The sequence below is a fragment of the Lolium rigidum genome, chromosome 7, assembly GCF_022539505.1.
Source record: "Lolium rigidum isolate FL_2022 chromosome 7, APGP_CSIRO_Lrig_0.1, whole genome shotgun sequence".
Taxonomy (NCBI): Eukaryota; Viridiplantae; Streptophyta; class Magnoliopsida; order Poales; family Poaceae; genus Lolium; species Lolium rigidum.
This window is the reverse complement of record NC_061514.1, coordinates 57,772,104-57,792,046: the sequence shown is the minus strand read 5'-3', so window position 1 is coordinate 57,792,046 and position 19,943 is coordinate 57,772,104. Positions and strand designations below refer to the sequence as shown.

At 40.9% G+C, this 19,943-nt stretch overlaps 2 protein-coding genes across 2 annotated transcripts in view; both read left to right on the top strand.

The window, feature by feature from the left end:
- The first annotated feature begins 894 nt into the window (after positions 1 to 894).
- Positions 895 to 14,165, top strand: LOC124671402. The gene is given in 18 exon segments (XM_047207775.1): positions 895 to 978; positions 1,920 to 2,453; positions 2,561 to 3,399; positions 3,526 to 3,557; positions 3,560 to 3,693; positions 4,716 to 5,040; positions 5,715 to 5,970; positions 6,069 to 6,289; positions 6,782 to 6,804; positions 6,921 to 7,270; positions 7,427 to 7,948; positions 8,646 to 9,840; positions 9,959 to 10,312; positions 10,434 to 10,671; positions 10,839 to 11,841; positions 11,926 to 13,423; positions 13,519 to 13,658; positions 13,838 to 14,165. Coding segments are annotated over 18 exon segments (8,076 nt in total).
- A 4,518-nt stretch (positions 14,166 to 18,683) lies between these two features.
- The window catches only part of LOC124671400, a 10,934-nt gene continuing 9,674 nt past the window's right edge, over positions 18,684 to 19,943 (top strand). The window contains exon 1 of the mRNA XM_047207774.1: positions 18,684 to 18,701. Within this exon, the coding sequence (XP_047063730.1) occupies positions 18,684 to 18,701 (18 nt within the window). The remainder of the gene's footprint in view (positions 18,702 to 19,943) is intronic.

Genomic DNA, 19,943 nt, shown 5'->3' with positions numbered 1-19,943 from the left:
TCTTACGTATCCCTAATAAATTATGTAATTTGTCGTTTAATTTACTCACGATTAGCTGTTTCGTCGTATATCTCTCCTGCACGCAGAACGATAACCGTCCTTTCTTCTCCGCATGCATTTGCATGACCAATAGATGCGCCCCATTAATTGCTAGCTTCCTAAATCTTTGGGTAATCTTGCGCATACGCTGTGGAAGAGCAATGAAGGCCGCATAAATAAAGTCTCTGCTGCGATAATTTAGGTGAAGTTAAATGGTTGAGAGGGGTAAATTTTGGAAGTATACGGGTAAAAAAGACCCCGCGTCTTATTCTATGATGAAAATTTTGAAAAATATATTTACACCCTATGCTTTGAGATGGAGGGAGTAGTACTTGGTGTGCACGCGTACGTACACTGCACCCTGGCCGTGACGAGAAAAAGAAACGACCCGCCGAAGACCAACCCTAAGCACGTCCTATCCGTATTTTTTACCATCACCAAAAAGTTTACTGCAGTTCGCCGACGCTCCGTAAAACGGGAGCCACTCTCCCACGACCCGTGATCAATGTGCAGTCCATTCAAGCATTCACGGCACCGGTCTCTTTACCTTCCCCGTAAAAAGGGGCCCGACTCCCCAGACTCTGTAGCTGTCCACCATCATCTCCGCAGAAGCAAAAGATTTCTCTGCGCAGTAGTATCTGCCTTTCACATTCATTGATCACTCTCGCCTCTCGCCTCTCGCCTCTCTCCACACAGCACAGCCGCCGCCGCCTTGACTCGAAGCGACTCCTCCAGGCCTCCTCCAGAGACGAAGACCACCCCCACCACCTCCACCTCCTCCTCCTCGCAAATGCCGCCTGCTTTCTCCGGTGTTCGCGCGTGAACGACGGCTAGGGCACGAGGCAAGGCGGCGACATGGGGGACGAGATGGATTTGGGTGACATAGTGCTCTCCTGGTCGATCCAGCAGATCGCCGACGACGACCTCTACAGGGGGAAGGTGCGTGACCGATCCCTCGGCCCGCGCCGCTAGTTCCGGAATGATGGTTTCTGCGGCCGTGGCGGTTGTTTCTTTTCTTTTCTTTTTCGAATCTGTGCATCCGTACGGACTCCGTACTGGCCAAGTGCACGTGGGCTAGGTTTCTAGTTGCGCTTATATCTGGTGATTGATCGATTGATTTGTCGCTCGTAGTGCACTTTCTGTTCGTGCGTAGTCGGAGTTGGTCATTTGGATATGCACGTGACAGTGAAATGCAGTTGGCATGGCTGGGCAATCTGACCCAGCAATCGTTGCACTTGGTATTTCAGCAGGTACCATGTTGCTGCTGCTCGTTGGTGCCGTTTGTGACCCATTCATGTCGTAGATGTAATGTATGATTTTCATATTGCCCACGGAGGTGTCAGTCCACTGCTGCTCAAAATCATGACGCACTATTTACTTTTGCTATGCCCATGATGCACCAACATTAGTGACGGGTTACGGTTGTTGTAGCATGATTGAACCTGTCTCATTCTGAAAAATAATGAGATACCGCAATCATACATGCGGCAAGACAGGTATAAGTTGTATATATGTTGGTGACACAAATTATAAATTATTATTATGACAAGTTATGTCTTTGGTTGATTACTTGCGGTAACCTCTATTAGTAGCTTATGACCTGTATTGTTTTTGATATGAGCAGATTGTCTGGATCAGATTGTCCAGCCATGAATAGGTTCAATATGAAAAGTTATGTCTTTGATATGATTATGAGCAGCTTATGCCTTGTATTGTTTTTTAGAACTATATATGCTCGATATTGCAGTAGATGAAATTGACTTCAAGCATTAGTTCTGTTCAAAGGTGCCAGAATTAGCTGCATGCCATTTGCTGAAGCAATCATTAAAGAATCTTTTTCTAGCTATAATCATATTTTCATATATAACCTTTTTGTGCAGGTTGAGACTATTCCCTGCAACTTCAAGTCAGTTGATCACTATCTCCAGGCGTTTCGTGCGCCTCTGATTGAAGAAACAAGGTCAGATCTGTGCTCATGCCTTGAACTCATCAATGAAGCACCCTCGTCGAAAATACTCTCGATGGAGGTTGCAGGAAAGACAGGATACTACATGGATGTGGACTTTTGGGACAATGGGGCTGGTTTTTCTGCTGAAGCATATACTGCAAGGAATGGTGATATATTTATCCTGTCTAGCTTGAGACCTGGAGCTTCGGAGGACTTGAACCGCTATGGTGTGACATATTGCTTGGCAATGGTTACTGAGGTTTCTTTGGATGATGAATACCAGAAGGGCTTCAGAGTTAAAGTTACAAAGGATATTGGTTCCGAAGAAGACTTGAGTAAACTCACACATGCAATATTTCTCAATAATATCATGACAAACAAAAGGATATGGCAAGCACTTTCCTATGACACAGACATGGGCAACAATTTCACAGTAATCAAATCGCTTTTAGCTCCCCAAAATTTGGTAATATAACCTTGATAGTTGCATTTTAGTTTAATTGCTCTTTTCATTGCCAGTAATAACTGGCCTCTTAACTTTTGTTGAGCTCCTCTTTGTTGGGTCTGTTACAGGGTGAAGATGCATGTGGCATCTGTGTTAAACAGGATGGGGGCTGTCTTCCTTCTTTGGCAGAGCAATTACTATCGATTGAACTTAATCAATCTCAAGTCGATGCTATTGAGTATGTGATCTCAGCTGTACAATGTAGGCATACAAACCTCATGAAGCTTATATGGGGTCCACCAGGTACTGGGAAGACCAAGACTGTTAGTGCTTTACTGTGGGCTTTGGCATGTGTGAAATGCAGAACTCTTACTTGTGCTCCCACTAATGTTGCTGTCGTTGGAGTTTGCACTCGTTTCCTTCAAAACTTGAAGGATTTCAGCGAACACATTGATGAAAATGGGCTACCCTTTTCTCTTGGAGATGTCTTGCTATTTGGGAACAAGTATAACATGGACATCACTGAGGATCTCCAGGATGTTTTCTTGGATTTTCGTGTGGACGAACTTGTTGAGTGCTTTTCATCATTGTCTGGATGGAAGTACAGAATAGCTTCGATGGTATCCTTTTTTGACGACTGTGCTTCACTGTATGATATGCTTCTCGAGGATGATGAAACAAGTGAACCTGTGTGCTTTCTGGACTTCGTGAAGAAACAATTTGATGTGACAGCAGTAGCTCTTAAGAGATGCATAGTGAATTTGTGTATTCACCTCCCTCGAAGTAAATTTTCTCATGATAGTGTCATAAATCTATCTACATTGCTTAATATGCTGGAAATTTTTGGTGCCCTTCTGTGCAACGTAAACTTGACAGATGAGGGCTTGAAAAGGGTCCTTGGTTGTCTGTCAACTGAAAACTCTGTTTGTCCACAGTCTTCTACTGAGAAGGAACTGGATGGTGCAAGGTCTGCATGCCTTAAATTGCTTAAAGATCTGCAACAATCGCTTGATTTACCCACTGGAAAAGACAATAACTGGGTCCAGCGCTACTGCATACGTAATGCTACACTTCTTTTCTGTACTACCTCTAGCTCTTATCGGTTGCATCACATGGAGATTGCACCCTCGATGTCTTAATTGTTGATGAGGCTGCTCAAGTGCGGGAGTGTGAGTTGGTGATTCCGCTACGTCTTCATTGGTTGAAGCATGTTGTTTTGGTTGGAGATGACTGTCAGCTGAGTGCAATGGTTAAAAGTCAAGTAAGTTTCACCTTACATTTTTTTTATACTCCATGGTGTCATACTGTCATTCCATAGTTATAGGTGCATTGGTCTACAACATCAACTTCTGATAGAAACGTGTTACATCAATTTTTTTAGCCATTGTCGCATTTGTCCACAACAATAGTAACTATGCACATGCAACGCACTATTAAAATATAAGCCCACCCATCTCCATCAGTTCGGATTTTTGGCTGAACTGCCTGATGCGTGCAATTCAATATGGTATCGATGCAGTTCCATATGCACTTCTTGTCTACATAATTTATTTATTTTTAAATACAATTTTACCATACAACCGTACATTTTTTTTTGCCGTTGTAAAGTCTAAGAAAAAACAATAAGAACAGCAAACATCAAAATTATCCAAACTTGGAGATGTCAACACAAATGATATTTTTAAAATCCGATGGAAAACACGACCCATAAACAGTTCTAATGGTTAAAAAAGAAGTAAATACAAGAGTGGAAGCATATATCAGTCCAATCTTCTAAGAGTAAGAATCATTCATGGGAACGGCGGGAAGCGCGTTTGGCATTGTTGGATTGACGTGGTTTGATGGTTGAGATGTGCTGGATTTATCAACTGGTGTTTATATATACTACCTCCATCCCAAAGCTTAAGGCTTATATTTTTTTGAAAAGTCAAACCAAGTAAAGTTTGACCAAACTTTTAGAACAATCTATCAACAAATATAATATTTTGTAGATGCCACACGAAAATATATTTCATTATCTATTTAATGATATTAATTTTGCATTTTGCATGTTAATGATTTTTGGTAAAAGCTTAGTCAAACATGACATAGTTTGACTTTATAAAAATCATATAAGCCTTAAGCTTTGGGATGGAGGTAGCATATATATATATTTGTGGAGATGAACTTGTGATACTGAACAACAAATTTTGCATGAAAATTTTAAAGGCTTTATCTTTTACTCTATTGTTATTTATCTATTCATGATAATCTTAGTTTGTACGTTTCATTGTTAATCTTTAGGTGTGCAAAGAAGCTGGATTTGGTACAAGTCTTTTTGGGAGATTGGTTATGCTAAAATTCGAAAAACATTTGCTGAATATACAGTATCGCATGAATCCCTGTATCAGCTTGTTTCCAAATGCTCAGTTTTATGAGAGGAAGATTTTAGATGGCTCCAATGTGCTGTCTCCTAGCTATAATAAGGATTACACATGCCTCCCATTTGGCAGCTACACTTTTATAAATGTCACGGATGGAAGGGAAGACAAAGAGGGCGCAGGAAATAGTCGAAGAAACATGGTTGAAGTTGCTGTTGTTCTACATCTGATCCAAACGATCTTTAGATGTATGTCAAAGCTGAACCTTATCTTTTCTTGCAACCATAATATCCTGCTTCGATATCCTTGGTTGTTATTAATTTGTTTCTGAATGAACCTACTTGGCTGATAGAACGTGGCATCGTTAGAAGCTTGTAGGGTCTTCCTTTATTGTTTTAGATGTTGCATAACCTTTACTGATAGAAACGCTATATGAAGCTACTTGGCTGATATAACATGACATCTTTAGTAGCTTATAGGGTCTCCCTCTCTTGTTTTACATGTTACATAACCTTCACTGATAGAAATATGTTCAACGGTCTAGCTTCTTGTGTATCTTCTGATGTGTTGCCTCCATCAATCTGGGTTTATGAAAATTCATTTCCCTACATATGTCTGCCAGCTAGTTCTTTGTCATTTAGTTTCCTGTTTAATTGATAACATTACATTTTTATTTAGAAAACAGAGAACATTTAAGTAGATGCATGAAAGATGACACATCTTGCTCCATTAGAGTTGTTCGCCACTACATGGAACCCCTTAGTAAATTTTTTTCTTGAGAATAGAAAAGTGATGCTATGCCAATTGCAAGCTGATACCTGATATAGAATAAACGTAAGTTTACTAGTTTTTTTCTATTACTAGCCTTATGCAAAATCGACCCCGAAAGATAAGTAACTTACCAGTTCAGTTTATTCTGCAGGTTGGAAAAGTACAGGCCAAAGGCTCAGCGTTGGTGTGGTTTCTCCATATAGTTCTCAAGTTGATACACTAAAAGGTAGACTTGGCAAAAAATACGACAAATGTGATGGCTTTCATGTGCGCGTCAAGAGCATTGATGGTTTCCAAGGAGAAGAGGATGATGTAATAATACTATCAACTGTTAGATCCAATGGCAAAGGAGTTGTTGGATTTCTTGCTGATAACCAAAGAACAAATGTTGCTCTAACCAGAGCGAAGTGAGCATTTTTTTTTCTGCGGGCCTTTGTTTTATTGCTGTTCAAAGTGTGTCAGACTAATAATGTAAATCATCTGATGGATGCTTTATATGATGCAGGCACTGTCTATGGATTGTTGGGAATGCTCATACTCTGTACAAAAGTCGGACTATCTGGACAGACCTTGTTGCTGATGCTCGAAGACGTAATTGTGTTTTCGATGCCACCAATGATGCGACCATATGTAAGTTGGTTTTGCAAGTAAAGCAAGAGCTTGATCAACTTGACGATCTTCTTAATGCTGATTCAGCTGTTTTCAGCAATACCAGATGGAAGGTAAGTAACATAGTGATGTTTAATCAGTTTGAATTTGACCGTACTTTCATGCGCCCCCTCTAATTCTACCTTTCTTTTCCTCCTTTTCTTTTTGCTAGTAGTTTAGTTTTGTAGCAATTTCCCCTGTTGGTTGGGTTCACGCCACCGTGGGCAGCTCTGTAGCTTTACACCAATTGTGCTGACCTTCTATCAATATACAAATTCATGGACTCTGTAGCATTTAGTTTACTGGAATGCAAGCTACATGCACGCGTGTGATGGCACTCATGCTTATTTTCAGGGAGTACTCGGTTATTATTGAATATACAATTCTTTAGCATGTGATTTTTCGTTGTTATGAATTAATGTGTCTTTACTCTTTGTATTCATAATTGTGGTTGCTTGTCTCTGTTATGCTGTTTGTAAATGGAGTGTCTTTACTCTTTGTATTCATAATTGTGGTTGCTTGTCTCTGTTATGCTGTTTGTAAATGGAGAAGTTTGTAATTACAATTTAGGGGGACATGTGCTACTTTGCACCGTGCTATGCCAATATATAGTTATTTCTATAACTTTGTTTAAAACATACCTATTGTTTTTATTCTCTTGAATTTTTTCTTTCTCAGGCTCCATTTTGTGTATTTGTAAATTCAACAGGTCATTGTTAGTGATGAGTTTAGAAAGTCCTTCACCAAGCTAAAATCATCGCAGCTCAGGAGGGAAATACTCCAAAAGCTTATCAAACTTGGCGGTGGTTGGAGGACAACTGTTAGGAACTTAGATATGCCTGGTGTTTCCAATCTTGCAAAAGTGTACAAGATCAGGGAACTTCATCTTATTTGGAGTACCGACGTGGAGAAGAGTGAAAACAGGTATTTCCAGATGATAAGAATTTGGGACCTACTGTCACAGCAACATGTTGAAAGAACCGTACACCGTCTGGAGTACCTTTTTTCCATGTACACAGATGATTACCTGGATCACTGCAGAAGAGTGCAGACACTAGGGTATGTGTTGTTCATTGTTACTGGTTATTCTCAGGTTCTTGGGTCCTTTCACCTTCGATGCTTGAAAATGAACTGTTTGTAAATACACATGCTTACCAGTGGGCTGCTTGTAGCATTCTTCTTAATTTTTGCCTCCTTTTTTTTGGTGGATAACAGGAAACTGGAGGTTCCTATGGTTTGGGATGTTGATCATGAAATGATTCGCTATAAGAAGGATTGTAAAGTTGATGCTCAGGACGAGCCTGATCTCGTGGATACATCATATGCTATGGAAAATTCAAAAGTTAGCGAAAGCTTCTTGCTGATGAAATTCTATTCATTATCTTCTGGAGTGGCACAGCATTTGCTGACAGCTTCTGATGGTTCTGAAATCGATATCCCCTTTGAACTGACTGATGAAGAGAAGGAGATAATCCAGTTCCCGCTCACTAGCTTTATACTTGGGAGGTCAGGCACTGGAAAAACCACTGTATTGACAATGAAACTGATTCAAAAAGAGCAGCAGTCATTGATTGCCTCCCAAGGTCTAAATTTCAATGAAGATGATTTGTCTGGACTGGATGACAAAAGTATGATGCCACTGAATGATGGAAAAGAAAGATTTATGAAACAAGTATTTATCACTGTAAGCCCAAAGTTGTGTTCAGCCATAAAGAATCACATTTCCGGACTTAAAAAGTAAGTATGTTCTAGAGCCACGTTCAGAAGTTTTACACATGTTTAGCATTTTCATTTTTTTTACATATATTTAAAATGAACAGAAATACATGCGCAAGTTTGTTCAATATTTATTTCCCACTGTACTCACTCCATTCTACTGCATTTTAGCGAGGGTGCTTCGTTTTTTAAGTTCAAACTTTTCAGATGCTTCCTTTGGCATGCCCTTTCAAAGGGTTAACGGTTTTATCCATCTGATGTATTCGTCCGTCTAAAAAGGATGTCGCAGATTTGTCTAAATTTGGATGTATCTATACACTAAATTGCGTCTAGATAATCCAAATTTAGAAAAATCTGTGACATCCTTTTTGGGACAGAGGGAGTACATTTTCTCTCTAATGTACTTTAATAATTGTAAATAGCATTATCCTAATGATGACTAGCCCTTTTTTAGATAGAAGGCACAAAGCTTTAAGTTAATAAAGCCCCATGGCTAGATGGTAACAACATTATGCTGGGGCTACCAAGCCACACAGGCCACCCAATTACCAAAATCTTTTAAAATCCTAGATGGTAGAAGGTTTGAAAGATGTGCTTGGTTGGACTGGGGGAGTTTTATTTTTTTGTAATTTACACTCTTCGAATGATATTTTGTTATTAATGAATTATATCAACCATGTTCATCATATTTGTTGTAAGTTATTTCAACCCTTTGTAGGTTTGGCTCTGGCGATGTCTCTGATCAGCCTAGCATTCTTCACATGCATGACGTCATTGATGACCAGGAAGAATTTACAGAAATACCTGACAATTTTAGCAATCTACCTCATGAGCACTATCCTCTTACTATAACATATCGAAAGTTCTTGATGATGCTTGATGGAACATGTCGTACATCATTTTTTGATGTGTTCTATGCTGAAATGAACAATAGCACCGAGAGAGGGCAATCAAAATCTCGTGCACTGCAAACATTTATTGAATTGAAGGAAGTCACCTATGAGAAATTTGCTGCTTCCTATTGGCCTCATTTTAATGCAGACCTGACCAAGAATCTTGATGCATCCATTGTCTTTACTGAAATAATTTCTCATATAAAGGGTAGATATCAAGCAAGCAGGCCTTATACCAGCAAGCTTGGAAGACATGATTATGTGATGCTCTCAGATAAAAGATTTTCATCACTGAACAGTGAGAAGAGAGATATGATTTACAGTATTTTCATTGCTTACGAGAGTATGAAACTGACTGCCAGGGAGTTTGACTTGTCAGATTTTGTCAATAGTCTTCACATCAGTCTTATATCTGAGGGCTACAATGGAGATCTGCTGGATTTTGTTTACATAGATGAGGTGCAGGATCTAACTATGACACAAATAGCACTTCTTAAGTATGTCTGCAGGAACTTCAAGGAAGGCTTCCTTTTTGCTGGTGACACTGCACAGACTATAGCAAGGGGTATCGATTTCAGGTTTGAAGATATCCGTTCGCTTTTCTATACTGCATTTCTCTCAGAAACTGAAGCGTCTAATCAAGGACATGGAAAACAAGTCCAACTTTCTGATATGTTCCAACTTACTCAAAATTTCCGCACACATTGTGGCATCCTTCATATGGCACAAAGTATCATGAGCCTTTTGTACTTCTTTTTCCCGTCAAGTGTTGACAAACTTAATCCAGAGACTGGACTTGTATATGGCGAAGCTCCTGTGCTGCTGGAGTCTGGTAACGATGAAAATGCAATCATGACTATATTTGGAGAAATCAAAAGTAAGCGTGGTAACATGCATGGGTTTGGTGCTGAGCAAGTCATATTAGTTCGTGATGATGCTACAAAAAAACAAATTGTTGATCTTGTTGGTAAACAGGCTCTTATTTTGACCATTGTTGAATGTAAGGGCCTCGAGTTCCAGGTACGAGCATACAAATTCACTCCATTTGTGTTCATTCTGCAATAAATAAATAAATTAACATGCGATGTCATGCTTTAGAATTTTGAGTATTCTTACTAACTTTAAAGACATTGTATAGGATGTGCTGTTGTACAACTTTTTTGGCTCATCGCCTTTAAAAAACAAATGGAGAGTTCTGTATGGCTACATGAAAGATAAAGATATTATAGCACAATCTGAGGAGATATCTCATCCGGGTTTCGACAGAAGCAAGCATCATCTTCTCTGCTCAGAGCTGAAGCAACTCTATGTTGCAATCACACGCACTAGACAAAGGCTTTGGATATGTGAAAATACTGACGATTACTGTCGACCAATGTTCGACTATTGGAAGAAGTTGTGTCTTGTAGAGGTTAGATTACTTGATTCTTCTCTCGTTCAAGCAATGCGGACAGGAAGTAGTACTGATGATTGGAAGCTACGGGGAACCAAGGTATGTTTTTGGACTTTTTATTTTCATGAAAGTTATGCGCCTTTTTTTTGGGTCTAACAACGGGTTTATGCACACAAATTCGGAGTTGTTATTCCATCTCAGAAATGTTTATTTCTTGTAGTTGTTCAACGAGGGGCAATTCGAAATGGCTACAATGTGTTTTGAAAAGGCTGGTGATGCATACAGAGAGAAGTGGGCAAGAGCTGCCGGACTTGTAGCAACTGCTGACCGTGCTATGGCCACAAATTTGGAGAAGCGCAATGCTTCATTGCAAACAGCATCAGAAATCTATGAGTCCATAGGGATGCATGAGAAAACTGCTGCCTGCTATATCAAATTACATGACTTCAAAAGAGCAGGTCTGTCAACTCTCCATACTTCTGACATTTATCAACTCCACAACGTTTTGCAAACAACTTATTCCTAAAGAGTTATCAAATTTTTAAGAATCCATGAAGAGTTACTGTATACATGAACTATACGCAGCTCTGTCTGACTAAACATTATTTTCCCTGCATTGTCATAGGTATGGTCTATATGCAAAAATGTGGTGCTTCCAGGCTTGAGGATGCTGGTGACTGTTTTGCCAAGGCTGAGTGCTGGTCAGAGGCAGCTGAAGTGTACTTCAGATCTGAACGTTACACCGACTGTTTCTCGATGTGCTCGCAAGAAAAGCAATTATTCAATCTTGGCCTGCAGTTCCTTAAACAGTTGGAGGAGGAACATTTGTTTGAGAATTCAAAATTGGAGGTTTCCGCAATTAGAAAGACGTATCTTGAGAATTGTGCTCAGCATCATTTTGAGCGTGGTGACATAAAGCATATGATGCCTTTTGTTAAGGCTTTCAGTTCTATGGATCATGTCCGAGCATTCTTGAACTCTAGGAATCTTGTTGATGAACTGTTAAGTTTAGAGATGGAAAAGGGGAATTTCCTTGAAGTTGCAGGAATAGCAAAGCATAAAGGAGATGTCTTGCTGGAGGTAGAAATGCTCGAGAAGGCAGGTTCATTTGAGGATGCAACGCAGCTTCTCCTTCTCCATATCGTTGTAGATTCCATGTGGTCTTCAAATAGTAGAGGCTGGCCTCCGAAAAAATATGCAGAGAAGGAACGGTTGCTTGCAAAAGTCAAAGAAATGGCGACGAATGTCTCTGAATGCTTCTACTTCTTTGCTAGCCTGGAAGCTGATGCACTGTCAGATGTGGGCAAGTCCCTTTCCAGATTAAACTGTACATTGCTTGATGGCAGAAAATGTGGAAACTTGTTTGTTGAATTTGTTGCTTCCCGTTTGATTCTTGATGTTCATCTTCAGTCTCGAGCATCTGAATACAATTTGGAATTAGGGCCAGGATCTGAAGATGAAAGTAGCTTTAATGATATTGTGGCTCGTAACCAGATATCACCCCATACTCTAGCATATGCCTGGAACAACTGGAAGTCAATCATAGTAAACGTACTATCTCATCTTCGACACACTGATGGCCCAGAATTAAATGATTATGAAGTTATGTATGAAGATCTTTGTGCTAAGTACTTTGGGTTGAGGAAAGATGGTGAAGATGATCGATATGTTGTGCTTAACATTAACTCAAGTTGGCTCTCTAACACAGGCAGAAATTCTTTGCAGCAAGATGGCAACAGATGCTGGCTGGAAGTACTTCAGTTTCATCCATGTGCCCAGTCTTTCTTGATGAATGAGCTGTCTTCTGTTGGTCTGAGTGTACTTAGAAAGTTGGAATCCATCGTTCAAATTCCTCCGAAGCCGGCATCTTCATATGCCCTGGTGAGAACTATCCTCATTATAAATGAGATAGCTAAATTTTTGGAAGAACCAGAGTTCAGCCTGCAGAAAAGTACCACGAAGTTAAGAAGCTTCTCTGCTCTATGTGTGCGTCACTTCTTTGAGTTAGTTTATCTTGTGTGGAGAGATAGGACAACGAGGAGCCTCTTACCTGCTATACTTGACTCACCAGCTGCCTATGGTCTGATTGCTGATTCCCTTGGTGAAAATCTTCGGCCAAAAATTAAAAAATTGACTTATGGGCATCTTGGGAAAACAACCATGGTACTGCTCCATGCAGGGCGATTGGATGATGCATTACTTTCAAGGCTACTACAGTACGTGGACAATGATTCTGGGTGGGCAGATTTTTTTGGATTTTTGAAGTGCTTTCTTGACACTGGTCTTGATAGATCCTCCTTGATCCTGAACTTTAAGGTTGCTCTGGACTTTACCTTCAATGGTGTGAGGTGGAGGGATGAATTGGACTACATATCCCCAATGTGCTATCTGGGTCTTTTGGAGTTCCTTGGTTTCTTGGCTTCGTCATACCTTCTACAGAAAGGTCGTATATACTGCACAAAATCTCTGTTGGTCAATATGCTGGAGTGCCGTACCAGCAAGCTTTATCTTGACACCTGCCTGGTATCTAATTCGAGCCCAGATTCCGATCTTGATCATATGGCATACCTATCTGGGCGTTTCATATTTCAGATAATTATGGCTATCTTGACAGACAAGAATATGCTGTGGGAGTGGGCACGGAAGACTTCAACACCTAGTAGTTCACCCCCTGAAGTCCTCCTGAGGCTAGTGGTCACACTTTATCCACTGATCCTAACTCATGATCTGGGGAGTTGCTATGAGGTCACAAATACTCTTCTCAAGTGTGGAGTCTTTATGGATCTACCTAAGGAGTTCGCTCAGAAGATTGTACCGACTTTACAGTTGAGGTATCGCACACCGAGCAACTTCATAAGGGCTCTTGCTGATGCACTTGCCGCAATCGGAGATCGTATGGTAATTATGGGTTCACCGAAAGCGAAAGGTCCAACAATCTGTCGAAGCATAGCTCATACGATTAACACAGCGGATTTGTGTGACGTTCCAAAGGTAATGGCTCTTCTTTGTCCTGAAGAGCCAACTCCTGTAAAGCAAAAGACTGCACTGCCAGAAAAATCTTATGGTAACAAAGTCTGCAACGTTACTGGAAACATTCCTAAGGTGGTTCAAGATAATAAGATGGAGAGTACAAGTGAAACAGATTTATGTGATGAGAGTGATTCCTTCTGGGAAGAGCTTAAGGCTTTTCAAGCCAGCAAGCAAGGCCAGGTGAGTCTCATACATTCTAATGCTTGTTTGCTTATATTTTTCTGTTTGTCCCAGTGCTTAGCAAATAGAGTTGTTCTAAAAGCTTGTGTTTGCAGAAAGATGCAACCGTTGTATTTCAATTCCTTAGAGGCGCCGTTTTGTGGCTTGAGCAAAGAGGCTCTCCAGAAAAAAATAGTACGGGATTATTGCAAGAGGTCAGGCATGTCTGCAGTGAGGTAGAAAAACATTGTGCAAGGTAAGATAATGTTGGATTGTTACCGACTCCAGTTTGACTGTTAACTCTGCTTATGTTTTGTGATAATGTCCTCTTCTTCGGCATTGTATGCACTTCTGTTTAATCCAAAACATGAGTAGGTTATCTGGGGAGGTTGTAGAAATTTACGGTTTTGCGTGTGAAATTGTTTGTCATCACAGGTTGGAGAAGGCGACTGTGGAGGATCTATACTCAGTATGGCGAGACGGTGAGAGCAAACTGCAGATTATCATCAACTGTATATGTGACGAAAGGGCATCCATGAAAGAAGACGGCAGAAGGAATGAAGCCGCAGCCATTGTCCAGCCACAGCAGTCTGACGGAGCAGATGATTGGAATGGATGCTCAGATAACGAACCTGAAACTGGAGGCAACGAGGTGGAACCGGTCATGGAAGAGGCAAAAGCTGCAGCCTCAGGCTTACAGAAGGCGGCACCCAAGCAGAAGAACAAGAAGAAATCCAAGAAATCAAAAGGCCGCAGGAAGTGAGATGCTGCTAAAGGAGTATCCCGTGGTTACCTGGATTGGAAGAAACTTTTATATCGCGGCAGTGTAATACCAAACTGATAGCGAAGGCTGGTTTTGCTCGCATGTAACTTAAGGCTCATGTCGTTGCCTTAACGCTTCTACCTGATCGTACTCACAAGATATTATGTTAAATAGTGTGTACCCTTTTGTTACTGCGCATTTCATTTCTAAGAAGGAGCGGCTCTAGTTTGACCGGTGGGGACATCTGTTTTGCGTGTTTGACGCATAGTTATAGACTTATAGTTATGGTTAGGGTTTGACGCCCAGATGGAGTACATAAGAGTAGTGTTTTTTTTTTTTTAATCAACAGGGGTCTCCCCCAGCTCCATTTTCATTGAAAAAGGAAGCCAAGTTTACAGAGTAAAACACACACACAGACGAAAAAGAAACATGGGAACAAGATCTAAAAAGTAATAAAGTGCAGACTAAGAACATACGATAGCTAAATCCATTACAGAGAAATGATCAGTATGAAGTTGCCAGCAACACTCCCAAACTCTCCAAGCATTTCTTTTATCTTGCCGGCGTCCTCCTTGAGACTATCTTCAGGTGACCACATGAATCTTATGGGAGTCACCAGGGTTGTCCAGGAGGTAGGCCAGCGACGCTCTGCCATCGAAGCTTGAGTTCCGGGAAGAGATCCAGATCGAAGGAGGGACATCTCACCCCACTGGGAGGCAGAGAGGAGCTCTTAAACTGGTTAGCAGCAGGTCCATGAATCGACCGTTTTCTCCAGATTCTAGCTCTTTGAAAGGTTTCAACCAGTCCCGAAGGAGGAAGAGAACCCTTCGCCACACTTGTTTCACATTAATCCAAGTGGTTTTGTTAAACACCAGACTATTTCTATTAAGCCATAGGCTCCACGTAACATACTGAAGAAGCTACATTAAAGTGCATGAACCTTTTGTTACATAGCCATTTAGAAGCAATTGATTCAAAGTTAGTAACATGCACCTCAAAAATCTCTTCAAATAAGTTCCAAATAGATCTAGCCACAACACATTCAAACAAGAGGTGGTGAACTGATTCAAACTCAGAGCACATCTCACAGTTCATGGGTTTAGGAATACCTCTAGCTCTCGAGATTATCTCTAGTCATGATCTTATTCCGAGAGAACAACCATAAGAAAACTTGGATCCTAGGAGGGATTTTCAATTTCCAAACAGCAAGTAAATAAATTGGAGTAACACCTCTAAAATTAATAATAGCATACAGAGAGCTAGATGAATAAATCCCGTACGAGTTATATTGCCGGATCAACCGATCTTCCTCCCGAGAGAAGGATATAGATTTAGCAATCTCTAGCAATTCAAGCCACCTGGACCATCATATCATCAGTAAAGGTTCTCCTAAAAGTACCTCTAATCTCCCGACCATCCCAGATATCGGAGATGGTTTTATTTTGCTCGGTTAGAAACAAAATATAGATCCCGAATTGGGTAGCCAAAGGAGAGTTACCAAACCAAATGTCTTCCCGAATTTTATAGATTTACCATTCCCTACCTGCCATTTGTATCCAAACTTCACAGCTTTAGAGGCCCACATAACCCCTTTCCGAAAGTGGAAGGTTGGATATCATGACAGGACGAGAATGTTTGGGTTCCCGGTGTTATATTTAGCATCCAAAACTTTTCTCCAGAGAGCCCCTTCCCCCTGAATGTATCTCTTAATCCAAGACCCAATCAAACAGATGTTTAGATCTTGAAGATTTGGAATACCTAAACCTCCAAACTCCTTTTTCATGCAGATGGAGGACCAATTAGCTAAATGAATTTTATGGTTGCCATCTTCATCATTCCACATAAAGTTAGCCATCTGTGAATCAATCAGATGCAGGGCCCACTTTGGGAATTTAAAGAAAGAAAGCGAGATAAATTGGAATACTAGCTAAACAAGACTGAATGAGAATTCTCTTGGCATGCAGAGGATAAAAGCTTCCCTCCAACCGAGTAATCCTTTTAAGAATGTTTTCAATGAGAGGTTGCAAATCCTCTCTTCTCAATCTGTCATAATGCAGAGGGATACCAAGATATTTAACAGGGAAATCTCCCATGACACATTGGAAAATATCTAAGAAAGGTTGGGTTTCACTAGCATCCATGTTAATAGGGATAAGCTCACTCTTATGGAAGTTAATCCTCATGCCAGAAATTTGTTCAAAACAAGTAAGAATCCATCTTAAATTTAGAGCAACTCTCTGATCATTTTTAAGGAACAAAAGAGTATCATCAGCATATTGAAGACTTACAATACCTCCAGGTAAAAAATTGGGACAGAGCCCACTAATTAAACCACCATCTACACCTTTAACTAACATCCTAGAGAAAACATCTACAATGCAATTGAATAAGAGAGGGGCAATGGGGTCCCCCTGTCTTAGGCCTTTGCCAGTCAAGAAAAAATCTCCCTCAATATCATTAACTTTTACTCCAACAGACCCACCTTGAGTAATTTGTTTAATAAATCTGATAAAGGTGGGGTTGAAGCCTCTGAGTTCCAAAACCTCATATAGGAAATCTAGGTTAACTTTATCATATGCCTTCTCATAGTCAAGTTTTAAAACTAACCCTTTATCTTTATTCCTATGCACTTCATGAATAACCTCATGTGCAGTGACCACACTTTCTAGAATAAATCTCCCCCTAATGAAGGCTGATTGATGGTAAGAGATAAGTCTATCAATGACTTTAGCCAATCTATTGGTTAGGACTTTGGTAAAAATCTTAAAAGAGCAATTCAACGAGCTAATAGGTCTAAACTTTTTCATGGATCTAGCCTCATTCTCTTTAGGTATAAGGGTGATCATGGCAAAATTCAGCCTATATAAATCTAGGTTATCATCAAACCAAGCATTAAACATATTAATCAAGTTCTTGTTCGTACTTGCGAGGAGAACACTTTCGAGGTTAGGAGCAGGACTGCGGGAGTCATCTCTCGCTTTGTAGAGGTGACCATCGAGGGTACAATCTCATTACCTATACCTGGATAGTGTTCTTGTTCGTATGTTTCTCGGCAAGTTTTTGTGTTGTGACTAGTATCGTAATTCGCAATGTCCGCGAAATGTCAATTAAGGGAGATGGATCACCGATCGCGTGGGCTTCTCGAGAATTCCGAACGGTTTCTTCCGTACCCAAAAGGAAAAGAAGCTCGCGGGCCGAAACGTTGTGTGCTTTACACGTGGCGACAAACTCATGTAGTCCTGTTGTCCTTTCCCATCGCTTTTCGCATTTTCCCGCCAAGCCCTCTCTCCCCTTCCCGCTTCGAAAGAATCTTTTCAGTTTTGTTTTTCTCCTACCTTTCTCTTTCTCTCACACACCCTTTCAACTAACTTTTCGTAGCCTCTACTCCTCTGAAAGAGGCGCTACGCGCTAACATTTCTACAGAATATTCCATTCCAAGTGAGAATATTTCGGTAATACTAGTACTACGAGTACACGAAACATACTACCTCTTTAAAAATAATTATCTCATTTTATATAGATGGATGTGGGCGCATATTAGTAGTAGATAAATCCATATCAAGAAAAAGTTTGAATCACTTATTTTAGATCAGAGCAGAACCAACCTGAGGTTGGGTGGTTAGGGCGGTGGTTGTACCTTCAGCACACCAGAGTTCAAACGTCAGGTTTAACATCTGTGCGTCTCATAAAGCCGGAATATTCATTCAGTGGGAGGCAACGTTCAAAACTTATTTTAGGACAGAGAGACAGAGAGTACGTACTAGTACACTGAATACACTATAACTAGTTATCTTAGTGTGATATTTTTTCTTTTTATAATCGTCATCGATATGGGCGATAATAAGGAAGCCCTCTCTCAGCTTCCCCGTCTCGAAATGTAGTTTGACTACGAATTAATGTACTCTCTTCGTTCCATAATTTTTGCTACAGATTCAGATGTAACTATTATGAAATATATACTTTTTCTCGAACACGTGCCAAAGCATGCGTCATTATATATGAGAAGAAGCCATTGAGAAGATGGGACCATACAAGTGTAGCCAAGCTACAAGAAGTTCAGAGAAAACCAAAAAGAACTTTACAAGGCTAACTTAGTTGAGGCCTACTATCCCTAGTCTAAGCTATTGTCGGGAGATCTAGCATGTAAAGGTACCTGACGAAGCGCCTTTGCGCTGGCCATCAACCACTAGTTGGCCTCATCTAGGATCGACTGAACCAAAATATGTCCGTCGGGAGTTGTGTTCTTAAAGACTACATCATTTCTGGCCTTCCAAAGCCTCCACAGGGTAAGGATGATGATAGATTTGGCACCCTTCCGGACAACGATTGTGCATTCGCGATAGCTGTAGCAAACCAGTTGTTGAACTCATCATTGCGATCTGGCATGAAGGATAGAAGGTTGAGATTACTGCAGACGTCGAACCAGATTTGTTGCGAGAAGGAGCATTGTATCATGAGATGCGCAATGGACTCGAAATCTTGAGCACACAGCGCACAAGTGTCGTTATCTGACAACCCATGGCGCAATCTCCGTTGGTTAGTCCAGCAGCGATCCAGGGAGGCGAGCCAGGCAAAAACCTTGCACTTAAGAGGTGCCTAGCGAGTCCCAAATTGCGCTGTGGTGGGGTGAGATCACCGATGACCCACAAGTATAGGGGATCACAACAGTCTTCGAGGGAAGTAAAACCCAAATTTATTGATTCGACACAAGGGAGGTAAAGAATACTTATAAGCCTTAACAACCGAGTTATCAATTCAACTGCACCTGGAAAAGCACTAGTAACTGAGGGTGATGTGAAAGCAGCAGTAATATGGAGAGCAGTAGTAATGATAACACAACAATGATAGAGCAGTAATATGAGAGCAATGGCACTGTAAAATAGTTGATACTACTTCCAATGTCATATAGGAACGAGTATATGATGATGAGAGATGGACCGGGGTTCCTAACTATCTACACTAGTGGTAACTCTCCAATAACAAGTGTTGGGTGAACAAATTGCAGTTGGGCAATTGATAGGATTGAAATAGCATTAAGACAGAACATCAAGATTATTAATCATGTAGGCATACGTGCTCGCAATGAGAAACTTGCATAACATCTTTTGTCCTACCAGCCGGTGGCAGCCGGGCCTCTAGGGAATCTACTGGAAATTAAGGTACTCCTTTTAATAGAGCACCGGAGCAAAGCATTAACACTCCGTGAAAACATGTGATCCTCATATCTAAGCCTTCCCCTCCAGCTTATCCCAATTGTCGTCACTCCGGGGCCTCGGGTTCCGGACATAGACATGTGCAAACAACTTGTAGATACAATCTAAGCAATAAGTATAGAGCTTAAATCTAAGATCATGCCACTCGGGCCCTAGTGACAAGCATTAAACACAACAAGATTGCAGCAACAATAACTTCATAAACTTTATAGTAACAATCCATCGGATCCCAACAAACACAACACCGATTACATCAGATGAATCTCAATCATGTAAGGCAGCTCATGAGATCATTGTATTGAAGTACATGGGAGAGAGCGTACCAACTAGCTACAGCTAGAACCCGTAGTCCATGGGGGAACTACTCACGGCGCATGATGGAGGCGGTGGCGTCGATGGAGATGGCTTCCGGGGGCACTTCCCCGTCCCGGCGGCGTGCCGGAACAGAGATTCTGTCCCCCAAATTGGAGTTTCGCGATGGCGGCGGCGCCCCTGGAGTCTTTCTGGAGTTTCGTCAATTAGTATCGCGTTTTTAGGTCGCAAGGGCTTATAGAGGCGAAGAGGC